This window comes from Condylura cristata, unplaced genomic scaffold, assembly GCF_000260355.1.
Source record: "Condylura cristata isolate star-nosed mole 26May11 unplaced genomic scaffold, ConCri1.0 scaffold00005, whole genome shotgun sequence".
Taxonomy (NCBI): Eukaryota; Metazoa; Chordata; class Mammalia; order Eulipotyphla; family Talpidae; genus Condylura; species Condylura cristata.
The window spans coordinates 40,261,936-40,289,137 of NW_004567106.1; the positions used below are offsets into that span (position 1 = coordinate 40,261,936).

At 34.5% G+C, this 27,202-nt stretch overlaps 1 protein-coding gene across 2 annotated transcripts in view; it reads right to left on the reverse strand.

Annotated features, from left to right (window-relative positions):
- Window positions 1–5,599: 5,599 nt before the first annotated feature.
- GNAI1 (guanine nucleotide binding protein (G protein), alpha inhibiting activity polypeptide 1) overlaps window positions 5,600–27,202 on the reverse strand; it is a 145,977-nt gene continuing 124,374 nt past the window's right edge. For both annotated transcript variants that reach the window (XM_012720833.1, XM_004676895.2), the window contains exons 4-8: window positions 20,764–20,921; window positions 17,890–18,018; window positions 11,001–11,130; window positions 9,821–9,974; window positions 5,600–6,345 (exon numbers count right to left, since the gene is read on the reverse strand). In XM_012720833.1, coding sequence (XP_012576287.1) covers window positions 6,155–6,345; window positions 9,821–9,974; window positions 11,001–11,130; window positions 17,890–18,018; window positions 20,764–20,921 — 762 coding nt within the window. In that variant the 3' untranslated portion in view covers window positions 5,600–6,154. The remainder of the gene's footprint in view (window positions 6,346–9,820; window positions 9,975–11,000; window positions 11,131–17,889; window positions 18,019–20,763; window positions 20,922–27,202) is intronic.

Below are 27,202 nucleotides of genomic sequence, written 5' to 3' on the forward strand. Positions count from 1 at the left end.
CCGGGAGTTCCCTTCTGGGAACTCCCCAATCGCTGATTCCCTCGCAGTTATCTACCTTCTAGTGAGTCCAGAGTGTTTTCGTTTGGGTTAAAACTTGTAGTAAGTGAGTCTATAGTCCGTTTTCAGTCCTCAATTCCTACGTAGGCTTGGACGAGGTGATCTCGGCGTCTTTACTCTGCTGCCATCTTCCGGAAGTCACCCAAAGCTACATGTTTTAAGGTCTCATTTCTCAGGTGCAAGTCTAGAAATTTAGGGTATTCGATATTGGCTTCAAACCCTCCAATCCAGGAGTTTGGGTCCAGATTATGGGTCACTGTGCCAGGGACAGGGTTTGCAGTGAGTCTTTCTTAGCCTCTTCTACCCTCTTTTCCGTTTGCTTATGGTATGAGGGGAGGCACTCAGGTTTTTTGCCCCTACAAGCAAAGCAATCCATATGTAGCAATAAAATTTGCAATATCCAGGGGAAGAGTATGCACTGGAAATATTACATCATTATCTTGAAACAGAACTATCAGAAGAAGGTAAAAACCACTTCCAGATAACTGTCTTTATTTTCACCAAATTAAGCAATACCCTTGCTATTTAAGTTAATGAAATGAAAGACAGAATTGTCTAAAAGTTCTGACTTTATTCTTTTTAAATTTTCAAGTGAGGAAAGGATCAAAGTTGAAATTACCGATTTTAGAGAAAATAATTAAAATTCAGTAATTAAAATTAAAAAACACAGAACAGAAAATTCCAGGTAGCAATTTTTAGTGGTTTATTTTTTTTCTAAAATTTATTTATGCTTACAGAACTGGGCTATAGGCCAGAGGTGTGATGGGTGAGTGGATTCACCAAAGGCAGACTGGGTAGCAGAACAGGCTTATGTACTGAAATACACAGCTGAGGGGAGTAGCAGGAGGGTCAGGAGAGGTCTGCTGCACCATGTGGGTCAGCTCCCTAGCGGGGATGGAACTCATTGCAATGGCTTCAAAAACTTCATAATGCGGGGCTTTAACCCATTGCACCACCAGGGAGAGCCCTCAGTGTTTTGTTTTGTTTTTTAAAGATTTGGGACCTCCTTGGTGGCACAGCGGGTTAAAACACAGCACAAAGAAGCTTAAGCCACTTCCGCATAAGTTCTATCCCCACCTGCCCTGGAGGAGATCCACATGGCATGGCAGACCTCTCCTGACCTGCCCGCTGCTCCCCTCAGCAGTGTACTTCGTCGATCTGCCTGTTCTGTACCCCACTCTGTCTCTGGTGAAGCCTCTCACCCTACGCATCTCTGGCCTGTACCCCAGTTCTGTACGAATAAATAAATCTTAAAAAAAGTTTATTTGTGCATACAGAACTGGGGTACAGGCCAGAGGCTCAGGGGCAGTGAGTGGCTTCACCAGAGACAGAGTGGGGGGCAGAACAGGCAGATCCGAAGTACACTGCTGAGGGGAGCAGCGGGCGGGTCAGGAGAGGTCTGCCACACCATGTGGTCACCTTCGGGTCAAGTGGGAATCGAACTCATGTGGAAATGGCTTTAGTTTCTTAACTGCAGTGCTTTAACCCACTAAGCCACCAGGGAGGGCCCTAAGTGGTTTATTTTTAAGAATGGCTTTCCACTAAAACTGCAAACATGCCATTTTAGGGAAAAATAGGAGCAAAATTATAATTTAAAAAAACCCTGGTGAGAGAAGATGACATACTTGGTATAATTGTGCAGGAAAAAATCCCTTTGAAGATACTATAGTTGAAAAGGGAATTTCTTTGGATTTTAGTCTTAAGACTCAAGAGTTATACTCCATGCATGTTCTTTTAGGTGAAGCACTTTTAAGAGGAAATAATATCTTTATTTACTAAAAGTACCACTTTTATCTCTTGAAAAATAGAATATGCTTGATGGGTGTCTAAGCATGTGTTGCTTTCACTATTGTCCCATGTTAAATCTATTACAATGAATCCTTAATTTGAAGAAAGGACTATCTTTGCAATGGCAGTGATTCCATTTACTTTGTTGGTATCAAGACATAGGAAGATGAATAGTAAATCATACTTGACCTAACCTATGACACTCAGTATTTATCACACATTAGGGCTGTTCTACTTCTGATCTCAGCAGGACTACCTTACTGATTACAAGATTCCTGCCTGTGACATATTGTTGAGTTTGATGAAATGTTTTATAACTTTAAAATTAACTAGAACATAGAAGTAAATAGTAGTAATCACAATAGACACCAAAGCAGTTATTGGTTGGGGGAAATGCCTGGGAAATGGGCCAGTGGTGTTGTGAAATATAAAAGTCTTGACATAGTCATTTTAACTATAAGTTTTTGAAAAGCAACTGCAAGAAGTAATTTCCCACACTAAAGTAACATCTCTCGTATTTTTGATTGTGTTAAAAGAGTAGAAATGAATTAGAGATGCATTTCTCTCATACATTTCTTCTAATGTATCACTATTGAGATATTTAAAAATTTAAACTGTAAGGATGTATTTTTTGATGTTTCATTCGAAATTCATACCAATAACTATTAGTTAAGCACTGACTATAATTCTAAAGGAATTTTAACTTTTATTTGAATATTTGTTATAATCAAGTAACAATGAGACATACTGAGTATACTTCAGGCTTACATTTAAGTGCTTAAAGTGCATTATGAACTTAAGTACTGATAGCCATTTAGACTAATGGTCTGTTGATTGAATCACATTTTTTCAGATTATATGAAGTCAGAACAAGATTAAATGACTTGCCTAAGGTTGCCCAATAAGAGCACCTAGACTTGAACTAAGCCAGACACCTGAACTTAGGTCAGGGTCTACTGCTCTCCGATACAACACATTAAGTAATGAAGATGCTAACCATATGCAATAATGCATACTTTATTTCTCATTTAAGGCATTGTGAGTGGTTTTATGATAAAAATGTATGTTACATCTCATCACCTTTCATTTCTAATCAAATATGTGTTAAAACAGCTGGCTTTGATATAAGAGGTGATAGACTTACAAATTTTTTAAAGTATGGTTCAAAGGCAAGAGTAGAGATAAGTAAATAACTAATACATTTTCTGGAAATAAGGGAGCTTCTACAGTATTCTCTGACACACATGTAGACAAGTCATCATTTTGAAACCTTGATCTGATCTAGCTCAAGTTAATTAACATGAGTCTTTTTTGTTCTATATTATTACTCCTGACATTCAGTAAGAACATTTTAGTTGGGACTTTTTTCAGTGCAAGACTGAACCTAATTTAATTAAATCAGACATAAAGGGAAATCTGCTTTGACTGGTCTTTGCTCAACATTGTCTTTTTTTTTTTTTAAATCAATTACAATTGCTTTCTTCCTTTGAAGAATTCTGTAATTGAAGTGTTTCCGGTCACTTTACTGTTTTGTTTTGTTTTTTTTTTGAAGGCTACTTTAGGGACCAGAACAGTTTTAGGAAACTGAGGAATGGAAACTGGGGCTATGACTGGTTCAGTGTAGATCACCTGCTTAGTGATGGGGGACTAGAAATAATTAGGTTAGTCTTTGGCCAGAAAATTGAGAACTGTGTGTGAAAGCTCTATCAGAACCATGTAATTCCCAAAAGGGCAAACTGAAGAACATATGACAGTTGAATATGAAAAATATGAGAAAAGAGAAAATGAATAAAAATAACATTAAGACCTGAGTGAACTTACCATGCTCTGGGCACTGTTTGAGCATATCTCAGGTAGTCTCTAGTATAATTCTTGGGAGAAAAAGCTAAGTTTGCACAAAATATTACTGGGGAGAAACTACTACTTGGGATAGTAGTAGTGAAATTGGTCAAATGATGAAAAGCCTACATTACCTTACTACATAGGACAACTAACATGGATTAGCAAGGGGAGAAATAGTAGGTGGGGATTTAATCAATAAGCCATTTTAGCAGAAACTAAGACCTGAATTCAGTGGGTGATCATGGGAATAGAAAGGAAAACAAAAAAATATATAAAGCACTGAAAAAGAAAAATTATGAGCATATGATGGCATATTTGAGTTGAAGATAAGGGTAGGAGTTCCAAATGGCCAAAAAGTTTCCCATTAAGGGATTAAATGAACTAAGGCCAGTGATTACTGTGGTAAAGTCAGAGGGTAAGAATTGCCTTAGAGAGAGAATGAATATAAGTTTGATTTGGGGCATTCTGAGTTGAAGTAGGCAAAAAATTCTCAATTTTGTGAGTAGGGAACAATTTTCAATATATGGCACCACATCTGAGAATAATGGCAGGTGGGGGGAATTCTGGAAATGAAATAATGAAATAGAACATAAAGAAATGTTCATAATTCAATCTTGATGCAAAAACATGTTTAGTCAACAGATTTATAAAATTTTAAAAATGTAAATTTATTAGGATTTTTAGCAACACAAGAACACAGAAAAAAGTTCAGGAATTCATCCATGATGGTCACCAATATGTGCTTCTTTGTGGCTTTTTAAACTATTTCTCATGATTCAAATTTATTCAGCATATAACAGAATTTCGTACATAGCTTCACAATATGGGTATTACATGTCTTCCAATCAGTAAAATTAGTAACATCTCTTTTGTGAAAGGCACATAAAGAATCTAACACATTTCAGGACTCTTAACAATACGAATTTCTTTACATTACAAAGAAGGACCCCCCCCCCCAACAAAACAAATGTAGATTGTGGTTACCTACACATACACATACACATACCTCAACAAAATGATAGCACGCATAACTAAAGTACTTAATAGTAAAGCTTATTGAAAGAGTAAATTTTGGGGGATGTGTTAAAATATAAAAGGAAGTAGGGTGAGCAGTGCTATTCAATTTGCTGAAATGAGGTTATAGAGACACTGAATAATCAAAAGAAAACAGACTTGACCCAAGTTCAACACTAGCTGATATGTAACACTTATTTGCACATACGGATCACTGACTTTATTAAATACTATTACTCATTTTCTAAGTGTAATTGTCCATTTGATTCCCGGAAAAACATATTCAAGCACGTAGAGGAATCTGAATAAGGGAAAAAGTAAATTCAATAATGTGTTTATTAAATTTGTAGCTAGATACATATATGAATTTAAAGCTTGCACTTATATCAGCAGCAGAGTATGCAAAAATCTTTCTTGTCATTTTCCAAACAAGGAGCTATCATGTATGCTAGGTACAAGGGAATTCCCAAAGGAAATACACAAATGAATGTCTCAAAATTCATTATGCTGACATATTTTTAAATCCACAAAATGCTCTCAATAGTCACCTAAACTTAGTTATAAATAATAATGTGGTTATTTAAAGTGTATAAAAAGTAATCTGGCATTGCCTTTAAGGCAATATATGGATACCATTCAAATATTAAAATTCAAAGTGAAAACAAACCAACTGAATAAAAATTAAGTCTATATCCTCAAAAATCTGAAATTTAGTTTTTCAAACCAAATCTAGTATAGAATCAGATCGGCATGCAATCTTAAGAGAAATTAAAATGCATACAGTGTGTAAGTAACTGACCCAAAGGCAAATATATTCATCCTCTTTAAGAACATTTCAGTAAAACACATTAAATTTAAAGAACAAATCATGTTATTAAAATAGTCTGTGCAATGTTTGTACAAATAACATTTTTGTGGTTACAAGTATACATATAATCAAGATAAGGACTGTAACACTGCCTAGTAGTAATTACTGTACTTAAAAATTTACAGGACATGAACATAAATAAAGCTGTTTAAAACTGGCAAACATAATTTTCATTCAGTACAAAGGACTTTATTTTTGTTATTTTTCAGTCATCGCACTAGAATCCTAAATTGCCACTCTTATAACCAAAATGTAATGCGGAAACTGAAGTTACAAATATGTGTATACATACATTTGCATATTTACAGTTATGCAGAAATCATCAATACACTAGAGCCCAACTTTAACACTGTCAGTTTCATATTGCAGGAACACCTTTCACATGTAAGAAAGGTGCTTTTGCTACTTTCGGTTAAAAAGCAAAACAAAACAAAACAAAAAAAAAAAAACTGAACAACTTTGGTCAGATCCCAGATGCATTTGCCATATATTACATTCTGTGTTGCTGCAAGACTCTAGTCTAGAGAGATCCACATAGAAGTACTCATTTGGTTTGAAATGCATTGTTACTGTTAACTGCAATATTTAGAAGAGGCCACAATCTTTTAGATTATTTTTTATGATGACATCTGTTACAGCATCAAAAACAAACTGCACATTCTTAGTATCTGTGGCACATGTGAAGTGGGTGTATATTTCCTTTGTGTCCTTTCGTTTATTGAGGTCTTCAAATTGACACTGAATATATGCAGCTGCCTCTTCGTATGTGTTTGATCCTAAGATGGAGAAAGGAAAGAAACATAAGGTGAAGAGTATATGGCTAAGCAAAAGTGACCCTAAAATACTGAAGTCACCCTCAACATAAAATATAAAATGTGTGCATTGTTTTATTTCCCCTCTGTAACTATTTCTTATAAATAAGAACATATTTTTAGTGTAAAGCCTTAACCCCACTCCCCATGCCAGTTCTTGCTCCCCATCATCTTTGTTCTCATCTTAAATTCCAAATGTCAGATTCCCCAATTATTTCAACTGAATTTGAGTTCTTATACATTCTGGACATTAACCCTTTACCAAACGCATGGCTTACACTTTCACCCATTTGGTTGGCTGTCTTTTCATTGTTGGCTTCCTTTGCTGTGCAGAGACTTTTTAATTTAATGTAGTTCCTCTTATCGGTACCTGCTTACATTTCTTTTGGCATCAAATAAAAAACCGCTGCCAAGACCAATGGCGAGGATATTTTTTGCCGAAATTTTCCTCTTGGAGTTTTATAGCATCAGATCTTACACTCAAGTTTTAATCTGTTTTGAATGAGTTCTTGTGTCTGGTACAAGATGAGAAAGGTCTGCTATACCATGTTGATCAGCTCCTTGGGGATCAAACTCATGCTGCAGTGGCTGGCAACAGCCTCATAGTCTGGAGATTTTAACCCCTACACCACCAGGGAGGCCCCAGCCTGTAATTTTCACGTGGCAAATTTGGCTGGTTTGGAAGAGAGTACACTCTTTAATCTTATGGAAAAGTCTGAGAAAGTTTACTACTGAAGCAGTAAGATCCTGGACTTTGTTTCTTAGGTGATTTTTTTAGCTGATCTGATCTCCATACTAGTAAGTGATCTGGTCACATTTACCAATTATTCATCTTTCTGTCTTGGTAGGTTATACATGTTTCTAGGATTTTTCACTCAAGTAAAACCATGTATTTTTACAAATCAAATTTACAAATTTTAATTACACTAAGGTTAGTGTTTGCATTGTATAACAAACACTGTCTTGTCTCACAGAAGGTGGTGCACAATTTCTAAATTAAAAACTTGATGGGTAAATAACTTGCATTAACTGTATAGCTCAATCTGTTGCATATGTTCTGGGTAGCTTGTTAAGTACTGAACCACAAGAGCTATAAGGTGCATGAATGAACACATTGCTCAATGTTTTTAAGTCTTAAGGTATATGGGTGGGGAGAAGGATAATTGGTTTTTCTCTAATGTGACAGAACTATCCTGGATAAAGGGAGGTATGATAACCTGGATCAAGAATGGAGAACTGAAATAGTGGTGGAAGAAGAGAGTACTAAAGATATCAGCATAGTAGATGAAAAAAGGTGGCAAACCGCTAAAGATATAGGTTAAAAAGATGTGGAAGTGCGGGAGATAAAAGCGGATAGAGGCAGGTGATAAACCAAGTCAGTAGTTTGGAGCTATGAGTTGGACAGCCAGAAATAGTGAGAGAAGAGTTGAAGCAAGAAATAACTAAATCAATACTTAGGTCATGCAGTGAGGATTTTAGAATATAATCTTAACCCTGGAATGTAAAAGAATTATGTAGTACCTTTCCTGGGTAATTTTCTGTCCAAACATTGTATAATTAAGGTCTCTTGACTATGTAAGAAAAATCCATAAAGACAATGATATTCTTGGTTCCTCTGAAACCACAGGTATCTGATACTCATGAATACATCTGGGTACTCTAGTATTAGCACAAAATACTGACTTCCTAATTAAAAATCTCAAAGGTGAACAGATGAAAGAAAGGGCAAAAACTAAGTCAATTTGATTCTGGATAATTTCAATTTTAGAACTAGGGATATAATTATAGCTTAACTAAATGCACTAATAAAGTTTCTGATAAGATGACTTTGGATATAATTTTCAAAAAGAAAAATTTTAATGTAAGCAATTGATGTAATTATTTTGAAATGAAATTGACTTATAAATTGGTACAGGGGTTAGGAGCACCAATCCCTGCAGTGAAACATCCGCACATAATTTTAAACTTCACTACTAGTGGCCTGCTATTCACCAGGAGCCTTCCACTTGTTTCTCTCATCTGTGAATGGCACCCTATAAAAGCCTCGAAATATTATGTCCTAAATTTTGAAAAATATACTTTTTATTATAGAGCTGTCTGTATATTATGATGGTGAATGTAAAATATAAGCTACATTTTTAAAAATATTTCTTGAATATACAGTTCCTCTGCAGGTTTTTTTCAAATTGTTGCAAATCTCCAAAATACTCACTGAAAAAAACCCACATGTAAGTGAACCCATATAGTTCAAGTTCACTTATGGTTCAACTGTGTAATGCTGCAGAATACAAACAGGGCTATAATTATGACTACTGTGATTATATTAAGAAGTCCTGTCCCTTTGGTTCCAATGAGAATCTAATGAAATATAGTCTAGTTCTTAATTCCTGGACATTGTAGAACTCTTTGTTGCTTTATTCAATACTACTGTTCTTACCTGTGTGAGTGGGATAAAGCATGCTGACATCATACTTGTTTTAACTGTTTAAAGAAGCAGTAAAAACTCAACACAAAACTAGAATTTTGTTTATAATGAAATGAACTCAAGCTTTTTTTTTTAAACGAAGGGCAGAATAAAGTTAAATAACATCAATTAGGTAAATTTGTCAAATTTCTCAGAATATTTTGATGTATAGGTCAAACTCTATAAACTTTCATTTTTAATGAGTACTTCATTAAAAAAAATCTTAGTGAGTTGAAATATAAAATAGATGACAGCTAAAACTGTGCTTTAGAGAGATATGACTCTGTTTAAGGGAGAATAGGGAAGCATAAGTATCTCCACTAGATGAGACTGGGGCATTCACAGTGGTAATGCCATAGACCTGTACCCACTTTCAAGAGTAGCCTAGGGAAGTGATCCAAGGAACTAATAATACACATAGCCCAAGCTGTATTCCCAACTCCTTAATTTATAGACAGGGTAACTGACACTACCAAAATTTGGATTTCTTGTGAAAGCTTACCTGGCTCTTAACTGTTAAGGAGTTAATAGGCTCACCACATTCATTTCCCCCCTTCAAACCATTGTTCAACTGTTTTGTGTTCCCATGTGGTAGCATGATGCACTATTACTATTTGTTAAAGAGTATGCCTATTTCAAATGAGGCAAAGCTCAAAGATAAATCTTTTCCATTGTGCTCCCCATAATATATGTTATTAAAACTTAACTAGATGAACAAATCGATATTTTACATTTATGAAAACCTACAGTCAGCACAGAAAATTATGTAAGCGCTTTTTCATAAAATGGCTGCTATTTTCAATAGCAGTTCTTGTCCACAACTGAAGGAACTACTTGTACTTGAATGCAATTTGATCAATTTCTTTAAAGGTAAGACTAAGCCAAGAAATTTACATCAGTAGTGTGTGTCTTTTAACAGGGAGCTTTCACTTAGAAATATGTGATTTGACAAGTTATCTACAGAAAGACAAATACCTGCATATTCTGGATAGCAAATAGTGAGGGGACTCTTTTTGATTTTTTCTTCAAAGAGATCCTTCTTGTTTAGAAAAAGTATAATAGATGTATCAGTAAACCATTTGTTGTTGCATATGCTGTCGAACAACTTCATGCTTTCATGCATTCGGTTCTGTTATGGAAAAGAATATACCAGTTTATCACTGATATCAAGGATTTTGAGAACTACTATTGCTATAAAAAAAAAAAAAAAGCTTAGTCAGCTAAAAATGGATGCCATACCACAAGAATACATTTCTGCCATTTAAGGGCAAAGCACATTTTTAGGTGTCTAATCACATACTGCTTTTTTCATTCAGTCAGCACTGGCCAAGGGCCCACTACCTGTCACAGCTTTCTGTGGAACCTAGCCAAGCGCAAATATTTGAAGAGACCTCATTGTTATAGATTCAGTCAAAGTAGTTTCCATTAAGAGATAGAAGCTTTTAAGATTAATAAATTAACTGAGCATGTTGAAACACAATTAGCCTAATACCTTAACTACAATGGTACAATAGGCAAGAAAACCTCCAATTCCTGTTTTTAGTCTTCCCAATACCAGTGGCTTCAAGAAGGACACTGGTATATTTTATAGTACCCAAATAAATGCATGCTGGTTCACTGTACCTACTGCACTAGATAGAACCTCTACATTTGATTATAAAATAGTAAGACCAACATGTCTACCTCCCCACCCTGCCATTTATACTAAAGTTAAATTAAAATGAACTTTCCCCAGACTAATGATATAATGAAACACATCTAATATTACTTGGCAGCAGCAAAATGTAACATGGACTAAGGATTAGTGAGCTGGCAGATGTAAGTCAAAACTGAGCCGTGGAATACTATGGAACTACCTTCACTTTCATTCAGTTTGTAGCCAGAAAATGTGTTGATAAGCATACTGGGTTAGGGAGAATAATTGTTAGTCTTTCTCTTTTTCTCAGGAGTCATCTGTGCTTCTCTAGTCCCCTCCATTTAGTATGCAACAAAGAAAAGTTAGAGTAAAGAACTTTCAATGTCGGCATTAGCAAGAATTTCTCAAGCATTTTTTCTCAGAACTTTTCACAATAAATTTTCTGAGAAAAACCTTGGCAACATCTCCAGCTCTTAACGTTTTCATGCTCAAACTGTTAAAAAAGTGGTTTCCACTTGCCATTTCCTCATCTTCAGCTAGAACCAGGTCATAGTCACTCAGCGCCACACAGAAAATGATAGCGGTCACTCCTTCGAAGCAGTGAATCCATTTCTTTCGTTCAGATCTCTGCCCTCCCACATCAAACATTCTGTAAGAGGTAAAAGAATGAATAGGATATCACGTTAAGTGTTCAAAAATTCAAGTTCTTAAAAAACATGTCCACGTAACATGATCTATGAGGTGGGAAAAGTGGAGCAAAAGCACCCACGTGAGTAAAACAATGTCATAAACTGGTTTTCATAACAGGGAAAATGTCTACAGGTTTTTAAACAGTTTGACAGAAGGGAAAACAATCGCCCCTCAAAAACGAGACACATATGAGAACACTTAGAACATTAAATATAAGTGACTGGCATACTCTGTGTGTAAATACACTGAGAAAGCTCATGAAACAGGGAAGGCCGAGATAATAGAAAGCATATTCAATTTGGCAACCATGGAAAATTAGCAGCAGAGGACATGGCCCCTGTTTCCACTTAGAGGGAAGAAGCAGAAATATGGCCCAAAGGAGAAAGCATCTAGGTAAGAAATAGATAAGCAAGTAAGTCAAATTCAGATGGGGATAACAGGCTGCCTAAATTAAAAAGTAAAACCTGGGCCCTCCCTGGTGGCACAGCGGGTTAAAGCACAGCACTAAGAAACTTAAGCCACTTCGGCATGAGTTCGATTCCTGCCTGCCCTGGAGGTGACCATATGGCATGGCAGACCTCTCCTGACCCGCGCACTGCTCCCCTCAGCAGTGTACTTCGTTGATCTGCCTGTTCTGCTCCCCACTCTGTCTCTGATGAAGCCTCTCATCCGCCCCTGCACATCTGGCCTGTACCCCAGTTCTGTATGCATAAATAATCTTAAAAAAAAAAAAGTAAAACCATGATATGCAAAAAAGTAATAATAAATAAAAGGTTTTCCATAACCTTAAAATTTAAAGTGGAAAATCTTACACAATAGAGAAGAGTGGGCCATTGTAAATACTATGCAGCATAGCAACACAGTGTGAAAAGATAGTGGCCTTTACTTTTTCTTACCAGAGCTTATTCATTAAGCAAATGTTGAATTTCACATAGGTTATGTTATGCAACCTAGAGATAACCACTTATATAATGGAGACACTATGCAAACTGGAACATTTTTAAAGGCTTCATTTATCAGGTTGGTGTACCAATTAAAATAGTCTCTATTTAATTTTGCAGCAAAAAGAATTTTCCCTGCAGAATAGAATTGGCCTATAAATGATGAGTACATCAACTAGTATTGTTACTGTTACCATTTAAAGGACCTTCTTTCTATTGGTTTAGTTAGTAAATTGTTCATTAAACTTAAGTATGCTATATAAGAAAATGATTTTGCTATAAGTCAGAATAAAAAAAAAAACAGGCTGGTCATAAAAACCAAATAAAAAAAGCAAATTACCTATTGCCACAGAACATAATTTGAAAATAACTTTGCCAAAAAGTATTTTAGAACTGTCGCTGATCAAATGTCACAAATTCCCTGGTCACTCAATATAAAATAACCACAAACTCACCCCATACCCCTACCCCCCTATACTTTCTCTCTGTGCTGGCATCAGGTTTCTATTTTGCTAGGTCATCATACAGTTACTTAATCAAACACTAACCTAGGGGCTGCTATGAAGGCATTTTTTGGCTGAGTTAACTTTAATAACTATAATAGTTGATTAGTCATTTTAAGTCCTTAAACATTTAAAAAAAAAACTTTTTGAAGAGTCATAACTGAGTTTGGGGGGGGGGTAAGAAATAGCTAAAAAAAGGTAGAACTGGCTTTGAAATTGGGTGATAGGTTAAGATGGTATAATCTTGAAGTTTTTGACAGGAAAAGCACATACTGCCTAGAAAGATGATTAGGAATATGTTAAAGGTGATTTTAGTGAGACTAATTAGTCTTTCCTGCCATATTCACTTCCATCTGTGTCAATCTACATATAGTGCTTAATGACACATAGATGTTGAAGATGTTTTTCTCAGGTGGAAATGGGGATCATGTTATTTAATACTAGAAGAAATGCAGCCTTTATTTTAAAGAGGCATAAATTGTGTTCTAGTGGAAGATATAAAGTAGAACTCTTAAACAATGAACTTGGCCTATTTAGCTGAGGAAATTTCTAAGTGAAGTGTGCAAGGTGTGTCTTTTCTTCTCCTTGTTGCTATATAAAGTCAAGCAATAGAGACAAATTACCAGACCAAGAGAAATCAGGCACACACTGAGGATGGTCATGTGATTTAGATTTGGAGGGATGCATCTGTAAGTCAAATAATACCCAACAATTGTCAGCAAGCACCTTAACTAAGAGTAAGTATCTACTGCATTCAAGCACTCAATTTTGTAGCTACATGTTATTCATTAAGCTAAGGAATTTTATACACCCCTAAATATTAATTTCATCTCCCAGCAATGGAAAAACACAAAGACCTTGTCTATTTTGGTTCTTTTATATCCCCTATAGGGATATAAAAGTACACCAACGTACTTACAAATATTTGAATGAGTGAGTGAATGAGCTGTGTCTATTGGTATTTTAAATCTACCACTATGTGGTAATGAGTTTCAACTTGGTAATAAAATAATTTACAGAAAACTATTTTACAAACAAATGAAGGTCTTTCATATATGGGATATAATCTTAATTCTTGATGCACACTCAAGTTATTATCTTGATGCTACTGACACAGGGACTGTACTTTGAGAATCACAGGTTTAAATCATAAGTTAAGGTCAAGGAGGAAAAATGACTAAGAACCGATAATACAAATGATGGGATAGGGCTTAGCAGTTTATTATCACTTAGAGCTAGATGAAGCTCATAATCAGAAGAATCACTAATCTTAGTACTGCTTTCATTTCCTAGAAAAGTTGGATAAAGTATTCATAATTTCCCACACACATTAGAATAATTTTCAAGTTCTGAATTCCTCTTTAATAAATAACCAAAAACAGGACAGACAAAACTATACCTTCCCTTCATACGAAAGATTATTTTGAATCACATTTTTGATTATACATTAGGGAGTGAATCAGAATTTTCCTATCTGGTGTTTCGCTTTTGAAAGTGCTGGGAGAGTGAAAGGGGATGTTGGAGAACTTGAGCTGTACTGTTTTCTAACATCATCACTGTGACCAAGACTGACAGTAAACTAGTTGATCACACATATTGTGCCTTAGTATGTGAGGATTGGTTCCAGAACACCACAGATACAATCAGTACTAGTAAGTCAATCATGTGGTACACTTAAGACTATAACTGTCTATAACTCATTTTCAGACCATGTCTTTCATTTTTAGCATGGTTTCTCCATGTTATTTCATTACCAAGTAAATATTGGTTTTGAGCAAAACTGAATAATACAAGTAAGATGGGGTAGGAGTTAACCATTACTATACAACCCTTTCCTATACTTAGTCATCGCCACATTACTTATCAGACCAAATACAACATAAAGGCCATCTAAACTGCTGTTATGCTGTATGTTTTTAAGATTTATTTATTCATACAGAACTGGGGTACAGGCCAGAGATGTGGAGAGTGAGAGGATTCACCAGAGACAGAGCGGGGAGCAGAACAGGCAGATCCATGAAGTACACTGCTGAGGGAAGCAGCGGGCAGGTCAGAAGAGGTCTGCTACGCCATGTGGTCACCTCTGGGGCAGGCGGGCATCGAACTCATGCGGAAGACGCTTTAGATTCTCAGTGCTGTGCTTTAACCCGCTGCGCCACCAGGGAGGGCCTACACTGTAATATTTTAGGGAACAAAGACAAGAAGTTTGTGCACTGCCAATGTAGATGCAACTGCTGGAGGCCTAAGAGGGTAGGATAAATTTTTGAGCTGCATTTGATTGGTCTGTAGATACTGATAGATTGTACAAAATCAAACCAACTGCAAATCTGTACTACAGAAAAGGAAATTTCTTAACTTTAGAATGGACATGATGCTATAATTTATATCTGATAATCCAATAAAATAAAACCATTGATTCTTTCAAACAAAATAATGCACGCAGACACTGTCCACACTGCCTAATGGCATCTTATGTGTTGTGTTGTGATTATATTGTCTAGTTTTAGCTGCTAATATAAAGTTACAATTTCACCTACTTTTTTTATGATCATGTCTATGAGATGATAATATATATTTTTAAATTATAATGCCTTATTGTCTCATTTGGAGTTTAGTCCAGTCATAAAAGCATAGGTGAAACTTAATTTTACATTAGTAGCTAAAAAATAGACAATCTAATTATAACATAAAACACACAAAATGATGAGCACTCTCAAGAGTTCTCAGAGTTGTTCTAAGCACACTTTTGCCCTCATTCTTCTGAGGTTTCTTTAACATATAAAAGCTGGAAACCATTTGTTTTAGCAATGACAGTAATTTTTTAGATTTCCAATCCAAAATAAGGAAGTTTATCTGTATTTCCTGTATGTTTAAGTCAGTAAGTGAAAACAGTAACTAAAACATCCTGTGAAATTCTACCTCACCCAAAGAGACTAAATAGAGCAAGATAAATGAACTTCCTGGAAGGATTATGATGACAGACAACTTTGCTGAATCCTGGTATTTATTGATGTTGGAATGCAGCATTGAGAGACCTAGGCTAAAAGTAGAAAACATCATCTGAAAATGTTATACACAGTTCTACATTCTTAATTACATGATTGATTTACTATCCCCATCAGTTATAAAGCTCCCACCTTTACAACTCTTCTTTAGAGGCAATCACTCATTTTATGTTTATACTACTTACAATGGGCAAGATAGTTGAGACTCTTATCAGCGAGTATTACAAAGTCTCAGCACAGTTACTTACTAGGTACTTACATACAGAACACTTATTTGCTAATTATACATATATATGTATGTTATTTACATATAATATATAAATATTTAATCTCAACTCCATGTATTTTCTCTTTAGACTATATCATTAGAATAAAGCCATTATCTGAATAATTAAGTTCTTAAATCATAAATTATGTTATACTAGATTCCAAAAAACTCCAAAAGCTCATTTTAATAAGTGAACTTCCTAATAATTAAAATCATTCTATAATTTAAGATAAATGTGACATTATTTTGCCCATCAAACATATAAGACTGTATATCTTAATATTCCTGAGTTAGGTCATTTAATATTCTAGAAGCAGTAAGCAGACTAAAAGAATATAAATGACTTCAATATGAGATACTGCCAGCAATAAAAAAATGTCCATTGGCATCTTAAAAAATAGTGGAAACAGAAAATTATTAAAGCAGATGCAAAAACATAGCAGGGATTAAAAAGAAAAGTTACAGAGCATAATTATTTCATTTCACTAATGTATCTCTATTTTAGATGTTTGTTTTGTTTGTTATTTTGAAGGGAAGCTGCCATGGAAAATTAAATTAAATTTTAGTTTTCTAAACTTAATTACATGAACCACTGAATATGGGATACATAACAAGTGACAGTAATAAATGTATCATATTTAAAGTGATGTGGAAGGAATCAAGGCTATAGTCACACATATTAAGATGTGTTTCTCACATATTGAAGTGGTATAAGGAATAGATGTGGAATAATACGGTTCTCTCATGTTGAAGTATTTCAGGTATTGTCCTTAAAGAAGGCTTCCCATTCTGTGTCCCTTCAGCTGGGCACACAATTGGCACTTAGGAAATGTTAATAAACAAGTATTTTTTATTTTCAAAGACTTCTACTAGCCCTCTTAATTAGTCTCAATGTACAAAAAAACAATAGTAAGGTGGAAATAAGGTGCTAACTGGGGAATACCTATAATTATTACAGTGGTCTGGGATTTCTATAAATACAGTTTTATTCATAAAATAAAATTGATAGTAAATTATCCTATTTATGTACATAACTTTATTTTAACAAGCTTAAGGTGTAAGGAAATGATGAATAGCAATGCATGCTTAGTGGGAATTCAGGTAAAAGGTGGATTTAGTAGTTGGAGTAGTTAGATAAAGTAAGTCATGGTACCTACTCAGGCAGCAGACTGGATGGAATTGGAAAGATGATTACAATAGACGACAGGGAGAACATTATAGATAAACTCAACCAATAGTAATGTTTTAACTGGCAGATTTTTGTTAAGTATAATGGTTTTTCTTCTATCTTGAACACTGGAATTTATTAGGGGGGAAGTATTTGCAAATTTCAATACAACTTCAGCATGGCTCATAAAACAATGTTTCTAAGACTAAAATTCAGTGCTTCTCTGCTCTTACCTCTATGTAACAGTCTTTAGTACACTCTAAATTAAATGAACATTTCTCATCAAACAGTATTAACATCAGTTAACTGGGAATACGTTTTCAAGACTACTGTCCCAACATTTTTGTAAGACCATATATAGTATCAGTAAAATCCTTTTAACTTGCAAGTTTTAAAGAGGCAATTCTTCTTCCAAAATACACACTAAAACAGCACATTCTACTTAGAAAAATAAGTCAAACTACTGTGAAATATGTAGGCAAATGGTAAGATTTTTTGGTAAGATTTATTTACTTGTGCATACAGAACTGGGGTACAGGCCAGATGTACAAGGGTGGGTGGGGAGCAGAACAGGCAGGTCAGGAGAGGTCTGCTGTGCCATGTGGATCACCTCTGGGGCCGGTGGGGATCGAACTCATGATAAAGTGGCTTTAGCTTCTCAGTGCTGTGCTTTATCCCACTGTGCCTCCCTGTCTATTTTTAAAGTATGTTTATCCGAAAGTGCTTCTTACCCTTCTTTACCCCAAAATTATTTTGTCTAATCATCTAAAGATTTTTTTTTCATAGTTACAACTTTAAACAATGGATATATAGATTGTTTTAAAGCTACTTACTTAAAATGAAGATCTTTGAAAGTAAAATGGGTTTCAACAATTCCTGTAGTTTTCACTCTAGTCCTGAGAACATCTTGTTGAGTTGGGATATAATTTGGTTGTGCTATTCTGTCCAAATCATTCAAATAGCTGAAAAAGAAAAAAAGAAAGCAATATGCTCATAGTTAACAGTCAAACCAAAAATACATTTATATACATGCAATATTCCAAACTCTAATGATGTGATACAATCAATTTAAATTTTTCTTACAACTTCCCACAGAAATGTTAATACTTCTCTAGTCACACTTTTAAAAATAAGTGTACTGTGTAATTGTCTTAATTGGGGAAAAAAATGGAATAGTAATAACTTCTTGAAGAATTGCACACCATGTGAAACTCCGTATCATACTTTTTGATGCAGCACAAACTATGTTCCAGGCAGCATTCTAGTGAGTAAACCACTAGCCAAAGGTTAAATTTAACATTCCTTTTCAATAAATCTTAACTTATATACAGGAAAAGACTATATGTACTTCTATACTACTCTGCATTTCATTTGCTCCCAGTCTGTATGAATATTTAACTTCTCATTTTAGTGACCAATTCAACACTCTCTGCCTATGGTGCAAAAATATTGGCATGTAAAAATGTAGAGATGTCATACCATGCAATTTTTTTTTTTTTTTTAATTATCTTGTGTCAAATTAGAGTAGGGCTAGTATCAGAGAAGGCCCAGGAAATAGAGAAACTAATGTGAACCTCAGTGGTTATGAACAGTTATGGACAGTGTGGATATAAATACAGTGTGAACAGTAGCATGGAAATAAAGGAAATGCCATCCTCAAAAGGAGGAGGAGTAAGACAGCAGAGACAGGAATAGCCAAGTTTTGTTTCTCAAAAAGTAAAACCTCCACCATTAATAAGTATGTACAACTTTAAAATGAGAAGTCTGAATTAAATCTATAGTGAATGTAGGGAGCAGCACTGTGGTGTTTTGTAGTACTAGAGTGGGATATTGAACTATAACTTACAAAAATCTAGTTTCTGGTTATTACAACTTCATTTGGTTATAATTCTGATTCTGTTCCTTTGCCAACTAGAAGAGGACTTACAAACAAAAAGTGCTCAATACAGATTTGATTTGTTAAGGGTAGAGCTGGAAAGCTATCCCAAAAACTGACTGTGCATTAAATATGTGTGTGTTGTTCACAAAAATACACAGAGAGATAGCCTGGGCTACTGAATTGGAAATAATCTAGATGGTAATCTCCCAAATATGTGTTTTTAACTTGCATATATAACTAAGAAATATGATTTAACAAGCCAAAGATCATGCAAATTCTGAAAGTGTCTTTTAAAGTGTATGTGATTATTCACATAATTTCTTTGCTTAAAACTACTATAATTCTAATAGTCTCTAAAAATACACATTTATAGTTCAACAAGACATAAAAGAAAAGTAAGCATTGTAAAAAACTCCAATTAAGAGGACACAAATTCAGAGTGTGAAAAGGGAACTGAGTGGTATCTTACACTTCCAGTTAAGAGGTCAAATCAAGAAATCCTCCAACAACTATGGTGAAAATGCTTCCTGTGACTTCCTTCATTCTTGGCCAATAACTCCATTACTGCCATCTGAAGGTTAGAACTACTAGTAATAACATTATGGAAGCCAAAGTGACATTTTCCTACTGCCTGTCTGTCTAAGGAGAAAGGATCTTAATCAATAGGCCAGGGGTTTGGGGAAGTTCAGCCAGATGGGAAAAGAACTGCAATCTGTGTCCTCTGAAACACCCCTTAACTATTGAAATAGCTAATTTTCTGGGTGCAACACAGAACAATCTCTCTGAAGGTGCTAGAAGTGCCAAAGTAAACATTGTGGTCTAAAAGTTGCATTCATGCTTTAAAATGTCTTCTATCCTTCCTACAGTTTGGTTTGTTAATTCATTCATTATTAAACAAGGGCATATTGAGTGATAGCTATGTCAGGCAATAGAGCTACAAAATTAGACCAAAACAGACCATGCTTACTTTACTGCAGTTATATATATTTTGCAATTAAATATATGTAAAACATTGAAATACAGGTTAATGTACTAAAAGTTATGGGTTTTATAGTAACAGCAAGGACTACACTAACGAACTAATTTTTCATTTTGGCAAAGTTCCTGTTTTTACAAAGATCTTCTAATATCTATCGTCTATGCAATCCTCACTAGAAGTCTAGTCTAAAAAAATGAAACTATCTTGAAAAGTAAAGTTAGTACATAGTACATGTCTGAGACTAAGATATGAGTACATCATATCTGATATGCTCCAATCTGTGTGCTAAATTATGCAAAGATATTTGAGTCTGTTTATTCTATGTAGATCACAAAACAAAGTTTTCTCATCTGGGTTTTCTCTCAACTTGCTTTAGAAACTTTCTGGGGTCACTGCCTTGGGATACCATGCACCTCCCTCCCCCACTTTCAAACAGGGTACATGTCTACTGCATAAGTAACCTTTCTCTCCACTATTAAAATAAAAAGAACGCAACTAAGGTTCCCTCCCCACATAGCTAGTCCCTGGAAAATTATATACTCCGATTCAGAGTAAACTTTGGGAAGTTTTGATTACTTTTTTGGAAATATACTAGAAGTAGTCCCTTTCTCCACATTTTAATTAGAGTTGCATAAGCACAAGTCTCTTGATACACCTTTGAACATAACAGAAATAACAGCATTGCTGTCTGAAAAAGAGACAAAGAAGGTTTTCAAATACTGTCACCCTGAATATCCTGAGTTGTATAAGAATATGTCAGCCAATAAGGCAATAAAATTGACTTGGAGGTATATCTGACTTACAAGTAATTATTCGTGATAGTTTAGTTCTGAAGTTCTGATTACTTACTATGCTGCAGAATCATTAAGTTGGTACTCTCGGGATCTGTTGAAACAGGCTTGTACACCACTATCTTTCCACAATCTCTTTATAACTCCAGCAAGTTCTGCAGTCATAAAACCTTCCTCAGCAGCTCCAGCCAGCACAAAGAGCTGGCGAGCATCATCCTGAATAAAGAAAGCAAAAGGGGAGATTTTTACAGGCAACTATAGATAAAATGTACCAAAATGCAAAGGGGTACAGTGTAGATACCAAAGAAATGTAATAGTGAATTATCTTTATCTGAAGCATTTTTAAAGCAGTGCCTTAAGCAAAAGAGCATAATCTTACATCATCAGTCTGTTTTGTGATATTCGTTTTCTATCAAGGCCATATTGGGAGTGTACTAAAGATGATCAATTCTGAGAAAACAGCAAACTTTGCCTTGAGTGTCCCTCCTGAAAATATTTCTAATAATGTAACCTCCAAAGGTACTAATGTGATTCTCATAAGAGAGAATATAAAAGTTAGCTTTCTGATACATTTTCTGGAAACAAAGTAAGTTCACAGAAGGAAGAAATCATTGTGGAAGGCAGTTATGCTCACCACTATACCACCAATGCAGGAAGAAATCATTGTGGAATAAGAATAATTTCACAGAGCAGTCTGGAATTTAAGAGTTTGAAAGTATGCATACATTAAAATCAATATATAACCCATAACCAAGAGTCATGGATGATTGTTTGCATTACAAGGTCATGAAGCACATAGAAGGAAGGATGTAAAAATATTTAAAAGAAAATTCTGTACTCAATGTTAACTGAATTTAAAGTTTTCAAACTAAAAATTTTTACTGTGATCCACATGTAATCAGCAACCACAGTTCTGCCCATAAGAAAAATAAGGGGTTAAGTGATGCAGATATAAATTTTACAATGTAAAAAAGGGTAAAATTAGCTCTAACATTTTAAAATCTATACATAAACTATTTTATTTTACATTTATTTATTTATGCATACAAGGGCTAAAGTACAGACCAGAGGTGTGGGGAGAAGGTGAGAGGCTTCACCAGAGACAGTAGGGATCAGAACAGGCAGATTTTCTGAAATACACTGCTGAGGGAGGGCAGCGGGCAAGACAGGAGAGGTCTGCTGAGCCATGAGGGTCAGTTTCCTGGTAGAGGATCAAACTCCTGCTGCAGTGGCTGTTAACAGCTGGATAGTGCTGAGATTTAATCAGTTTTTGCCACCAGGCAGGCCCTATACATAAATTATTAAGTCAACATATAACTACTGAGATACTTTACATTCTTTTTTTGTATACTTTTAATATGTGGTATTTGTTTTATAAAGCTAGCACATTTCAGCTACTCAATAACCACATGTAGTAACTACAGTACTGAATAACAACTCTAGCCTGTAGGTAATAGCAAAGTATTATAGATCTTTCTAAAATGATGACCTACTTATAAGGTGTACAGAATAAAAGCATTTGGTGTCAGAATAGCAGAGAACACTAGCCAACAATATAAATTTATTCTGCTGCCAGTTTGTGAGACATTCAATTTTCAGATGGAACCCACCATGAAAGATAATTATCTCAGCATGAGAACATATTATTCAAGCATATGTTTCCCTTTTTATTGAATCACAAGAGAAATGCATGCAAGTAGCACATGTACAATATCCTTAGTAACCTCAAGATAACATGGTTTCAAGTCATTCTTAGTGCCATTAACAGCAATTATTCCGTTTCCAAATAAGACATTTCTAAATTTGTTCATTTGTATTAAATACAATCAAATGCAATTTTCCCCATCCATTTTAGAAAAATACTTTTCATTTAGGTGGGTTTTTAATGAGCTTCAATTACAGTATCTTCATTCAATATCAACAAAATTTCTTGACAGAAAAGACTAGTGTCCTCTAGTATGGGATAAAAATTAAAGTCTATTTCAAATTTCTAGGAAGAAATCTGAAAAAAAAAAAAAAAGACATGAGAAATATTTGAAAGTTGTACTTATCACATGTACTCTCAAACACTGAAAATGTCTTCACAAAATGTGAAATAGTCTCTTTACTTTGAAAAAATAACTGGACTATTCACTTCATTACCATAACATTCTGCTTATCGGTAAATTGCCAAGTTAATATGCTTTCAATATACTAAGAATTAAAAGGTAATAAATCTGCACAGGAGGTTGCTTAAGAAATCATTCTAAGTAATATTTTCTGTATGAAAAGAGCCTGTGGATCAAAGTTAATCAACATTTCAATTATACATGTTAATCAACAATTAAGTAACCACTGCCAGCAACAGGGTAAAATTTAAAACTGCAGATGACATCTCATCATAGAAATATAGTCTCCATTTAGAAAGACAAACATGAGTGTACCCAATTTGTGTGACATTGGTAGAAAAGAACAGGGATTATAGAAGGACACTGGACTTCAATCAGAAGGGCTACAGGGCAGTAAAGCAGTTTATAAGAATTCTTTATGGTATTAAAAAAAAACATTATTTGGCAGGCAGTTATATGGGAGCAGCAAGGATGCTGCTTGGATGGAGCCAAGTTAATATGCTTTCACTATACTAAGAATTAAAATATAAACGAGCAGGTTTAGAGACTCGCTCCTGGTCATGTACCTGCTTGCTTTGGCAACTAGGCTAACATGAAATGCTGTCACAGGAAACACAGGACCTCTTTTCCCAACGATGGTCGGGGACATCTGGAAGACTGTTTTTACTTAGTGTCAGCACTTTTTTTTTAGTAGATATCACCCACTTTATGAGTATTCAGAAAAGTCTGCTCAGGATGAAAAGAAGACTTAAGTGACTATGATGGCTATCTTCTAATATGTTAGATTGCTGAAGGCTTTAAAAAAAAGTGTTTAGACACAAAGCCGCAAGAGAACAATTCATAGGTACAAGGTAAGAAATTTTTATTTGATAAAAGCTTTTTAACAGAGGCATCCAATACAAGGATGCAAAATTCAAGGTATTTGGTATGATGATGATTATGATAAAGTAGAGAGAAACTAAGTATAAACAGAAACCCCGTCTTAAAGGTAAAAAATTACTGAGGCAAGTCCTTTCCCCTAAAACACATTTTTAAAGGATGGAAATCTAAAAATCTAATTGTAATTAAGTTGCAGAAAGCAAAAATTGACTAATTATAGTGAAAATGAGCTTCACTATGTAAAAGAAAATTAAGATATGGAGAAATAATTTTATGCATGTATTTATGAATCTTATAAATGCATTTTATTTTAAAACTAACACTAGCTATCATTTGAAATGATAAGTGCTTATCAATTGCTATCTATAAAGATCAGCATTTGTCAGAATCAAAATATACAATTGTCTTTCTTCATCTTAAAATAATTCCAAATATAAAATAGAATACTACCTGTAGGTAAATGTTTCAAATGTCTAGAAAAAATTACTAGTAGAAATAAATAACTGGGAAAATTTTGAGAAATAATATTAGAGAAAAAAGGCTAAAATAATCTTATTAAAAACCTACAATATGGGAGAACAGTTTGGTATTAATGCAGATTAATAAAATCAAATCTATGTCCTATAGAGGTGGCAAGATAACTTGGTAGGAAATGATACTTATTTAAGAAACACAGATATTTAGCCACTGAATAGGAAAGTAATGTAGATCCTATTCCAATTACGCACAAAATAAATGTCAAGAGATTAACTGCAAACAACATTAAAATTCATTCCTCTAGGAAATTTTAAGCTAGCATGAAATCTTGATGTTCATTTTTTAAAGTTAGTCATAATGTTAGAGAGGGGAGAAGATATAAGTAATGAAAACCCAACCATTAAAAGGCAGTATGAAAAAACATAGTGAGTACTGTACCTGAGGACAAAAGGTATTTGTGTATAAAAATAAGCAAACAGGTAATATAATACCAAGACTCCAATAACCGATAAATGAAAAGGATAAAATGTGGCCATTAACAGAAATAAAAATATAGTCAATGAGGATGCTAAAAACTGTACAAATTAAAATAAGATTTCGTCACTATCTTTAAATCTAAGATTCATGTGTTGACGACCCAGAGAACTAAGAAAAAGCACTCTGATAAACTGCTGCTAGGAAGGTGAACCTTTCTCACAAACTCTCAGGCAAATCTGGAAGACAATCATTAACTAATGAAAACTCAAATGAGAGGAACAGAAAAGTGGCCTATATGCAGGAACAGCTAAGGCAACGTTTTCTGATTCTTACCATCTGTTATTCCAAGTAAGTACTTCTCATGCTCTCTGTGATGAATGAACAGTTGAGTTTTTTTCTTTGGTTTCCAATCTGTTTCACATCTAATACTATTAGAAAAGTGACAAAATATAAATCCATTTTTCCAACTATCTGAATTATCTTCTTTAAATCTGGGGGCGAGGCTCTCTTGGCTATTTTCTTCTGTGTGTGTATACATACCTACTGCTCATCTTCGTTAATTTCCTTAGCTTACACTTTTTTTAAATGAAGTATAAATGCTATATTTGAAAGATAATGGAATTATTTTATCTTCTTAATTGTTAACCTGAAGTGGTGTCAATTTTTTTTTTTTTTAAATTTAGGTAAGGTATTGAACATTGCATGATTCAGAAGAACAAGTTCACACCCCTTCAGATGCATGTTACCACAACTCATGTAAACATCCACTAGAGTTCACTGGGCCCTTGTCCCTCTGGCAGCCCAATGTTCAGTCTGACTTCTAGGGTTTATTTTGGTTTAGTTTATTATTTCAGTTGCTGTATGTCCAAATGCTTTCCCCTTAATTTCTGCACTCAACCTGAACACACGCTGAAGACAAACCCTGGTTCCTGGCGTACAGTTTAAGTACCACTTTTCGAAATGATGTCATGGCTAAAACATGCTAGGAGGCATCAACATAGTGTTTTCCTAATTTCACATTATTAGAAACAAAATAATCTACCATATTATGATATCCAAAGTTGAGTACCTTCATTCTGAAAGGTCTGAAAGACCATTAGGCACTAAACTTGACTGCCCTGTGCTAGCCTTAAACAATGTTTCTTTTTATATATTTAATGTGTGATCTACTTTGCAAAGTTGGCAAGTTTCATATGAAGCAAACCATAGCAAATTGGTCACCCTTTCTTTAATTTAGCGAGAATTGCCTAGCAATTTTATCTACATGTTAAACTATAATACCAATCAAAATACCAGCAGGTTTTTGGGGTTTTTTTGGCTTTGTTTCAAAAGTCAAGAAGGGAAGTAAGATGATTTCAACTTAATCTGGGAGAGAAATGTGTAAGTTTTAATACTTTAGTAAAAGGAAAAAAAAATGGGATACCTACTAGATTGATATTATGTTCATCTTACGATAAAGAAAACTTCGAGGTTAAGTAATTTAAAGTGACTGATTTGGACTAGTGATTTTATCAATGGGAGAAAAACAGTGTCCAAGAAACAGAATCACCTAAAAGTTAACATTTTCAAGTTGTAAAAGGTGAGAGATGATCAGGTTATAAAACACACCTAGATTCCACCTAGAAAGGCTCAAGTAATATTTCCAGGAATCTAAGTACAACTGTGCTAAAAATGAGACAAAAAAAACATGGAAGAATTATTTTCCATAAGATTAAAAGATGATCTAACTTTGTAAGACAGGGGAAGGTAAATACATGGTTGCCAGGAAAGATTTGTTTACACTGTGTTTCTTCTAAATCTGTGGAGTAACAGTCTGAACTTAAGAAGAAAATAGCTCCTAGGTTATAGCTAGAGTCTCATAGAGTGGGCCAAGTTAGCACTCATGAAATGAAGGTGACCTAGGCAGGCCCACATGTAGATTCAAAATCTCAGAACTCTTCTAGAAGAAGAAAAAATCCTGGTGAGAAAGCAGTTATTCCCACTCAGTCCAAAGCTAAGAACAAGTTATGTTACAAAGAAAAAAATGAAAGCAAAAAAATGACAACATTCTTTGAAAAAATATGACTTTTCAATTACCTAAGGAGATCATAAAAATCTTTCTTGCTAAGGAAGATCTTGTAAGATCTGAAAGCAGAACACTATGTAAAGATGTAATAAATGAGATCCATTATCACAGTTGGAATTGGTGTAGAGTAGAATTTATAACAGTCCTTTCTCCTTTACCTAATGTTGGGTCACTTCTGTGTAAGACAAAGACCCCTTAAAAGCATTTGTTAAGTGTCAGAAGGGTAAAAATTAGAAATTGACTGGATAGGGAGATTAAGGTGAAAAAACGTCTGGATAGGATCAAATTTTGTTTCAGGAGGATAAAGATGTTATTACTAAAAATGATCTCCATTTATTTGAACATTTAATTCATCAGTTTTTAAATCTTTGTTTAAAAGGAAAATTGAATAAATGAATGTCTAACAGAAATTTTAAAGTAATTTGTAATAAATCTGATTTGTCTAATGTTACTTTCATTCAAATTTTCCCCTATTAAACATGAATTGAACC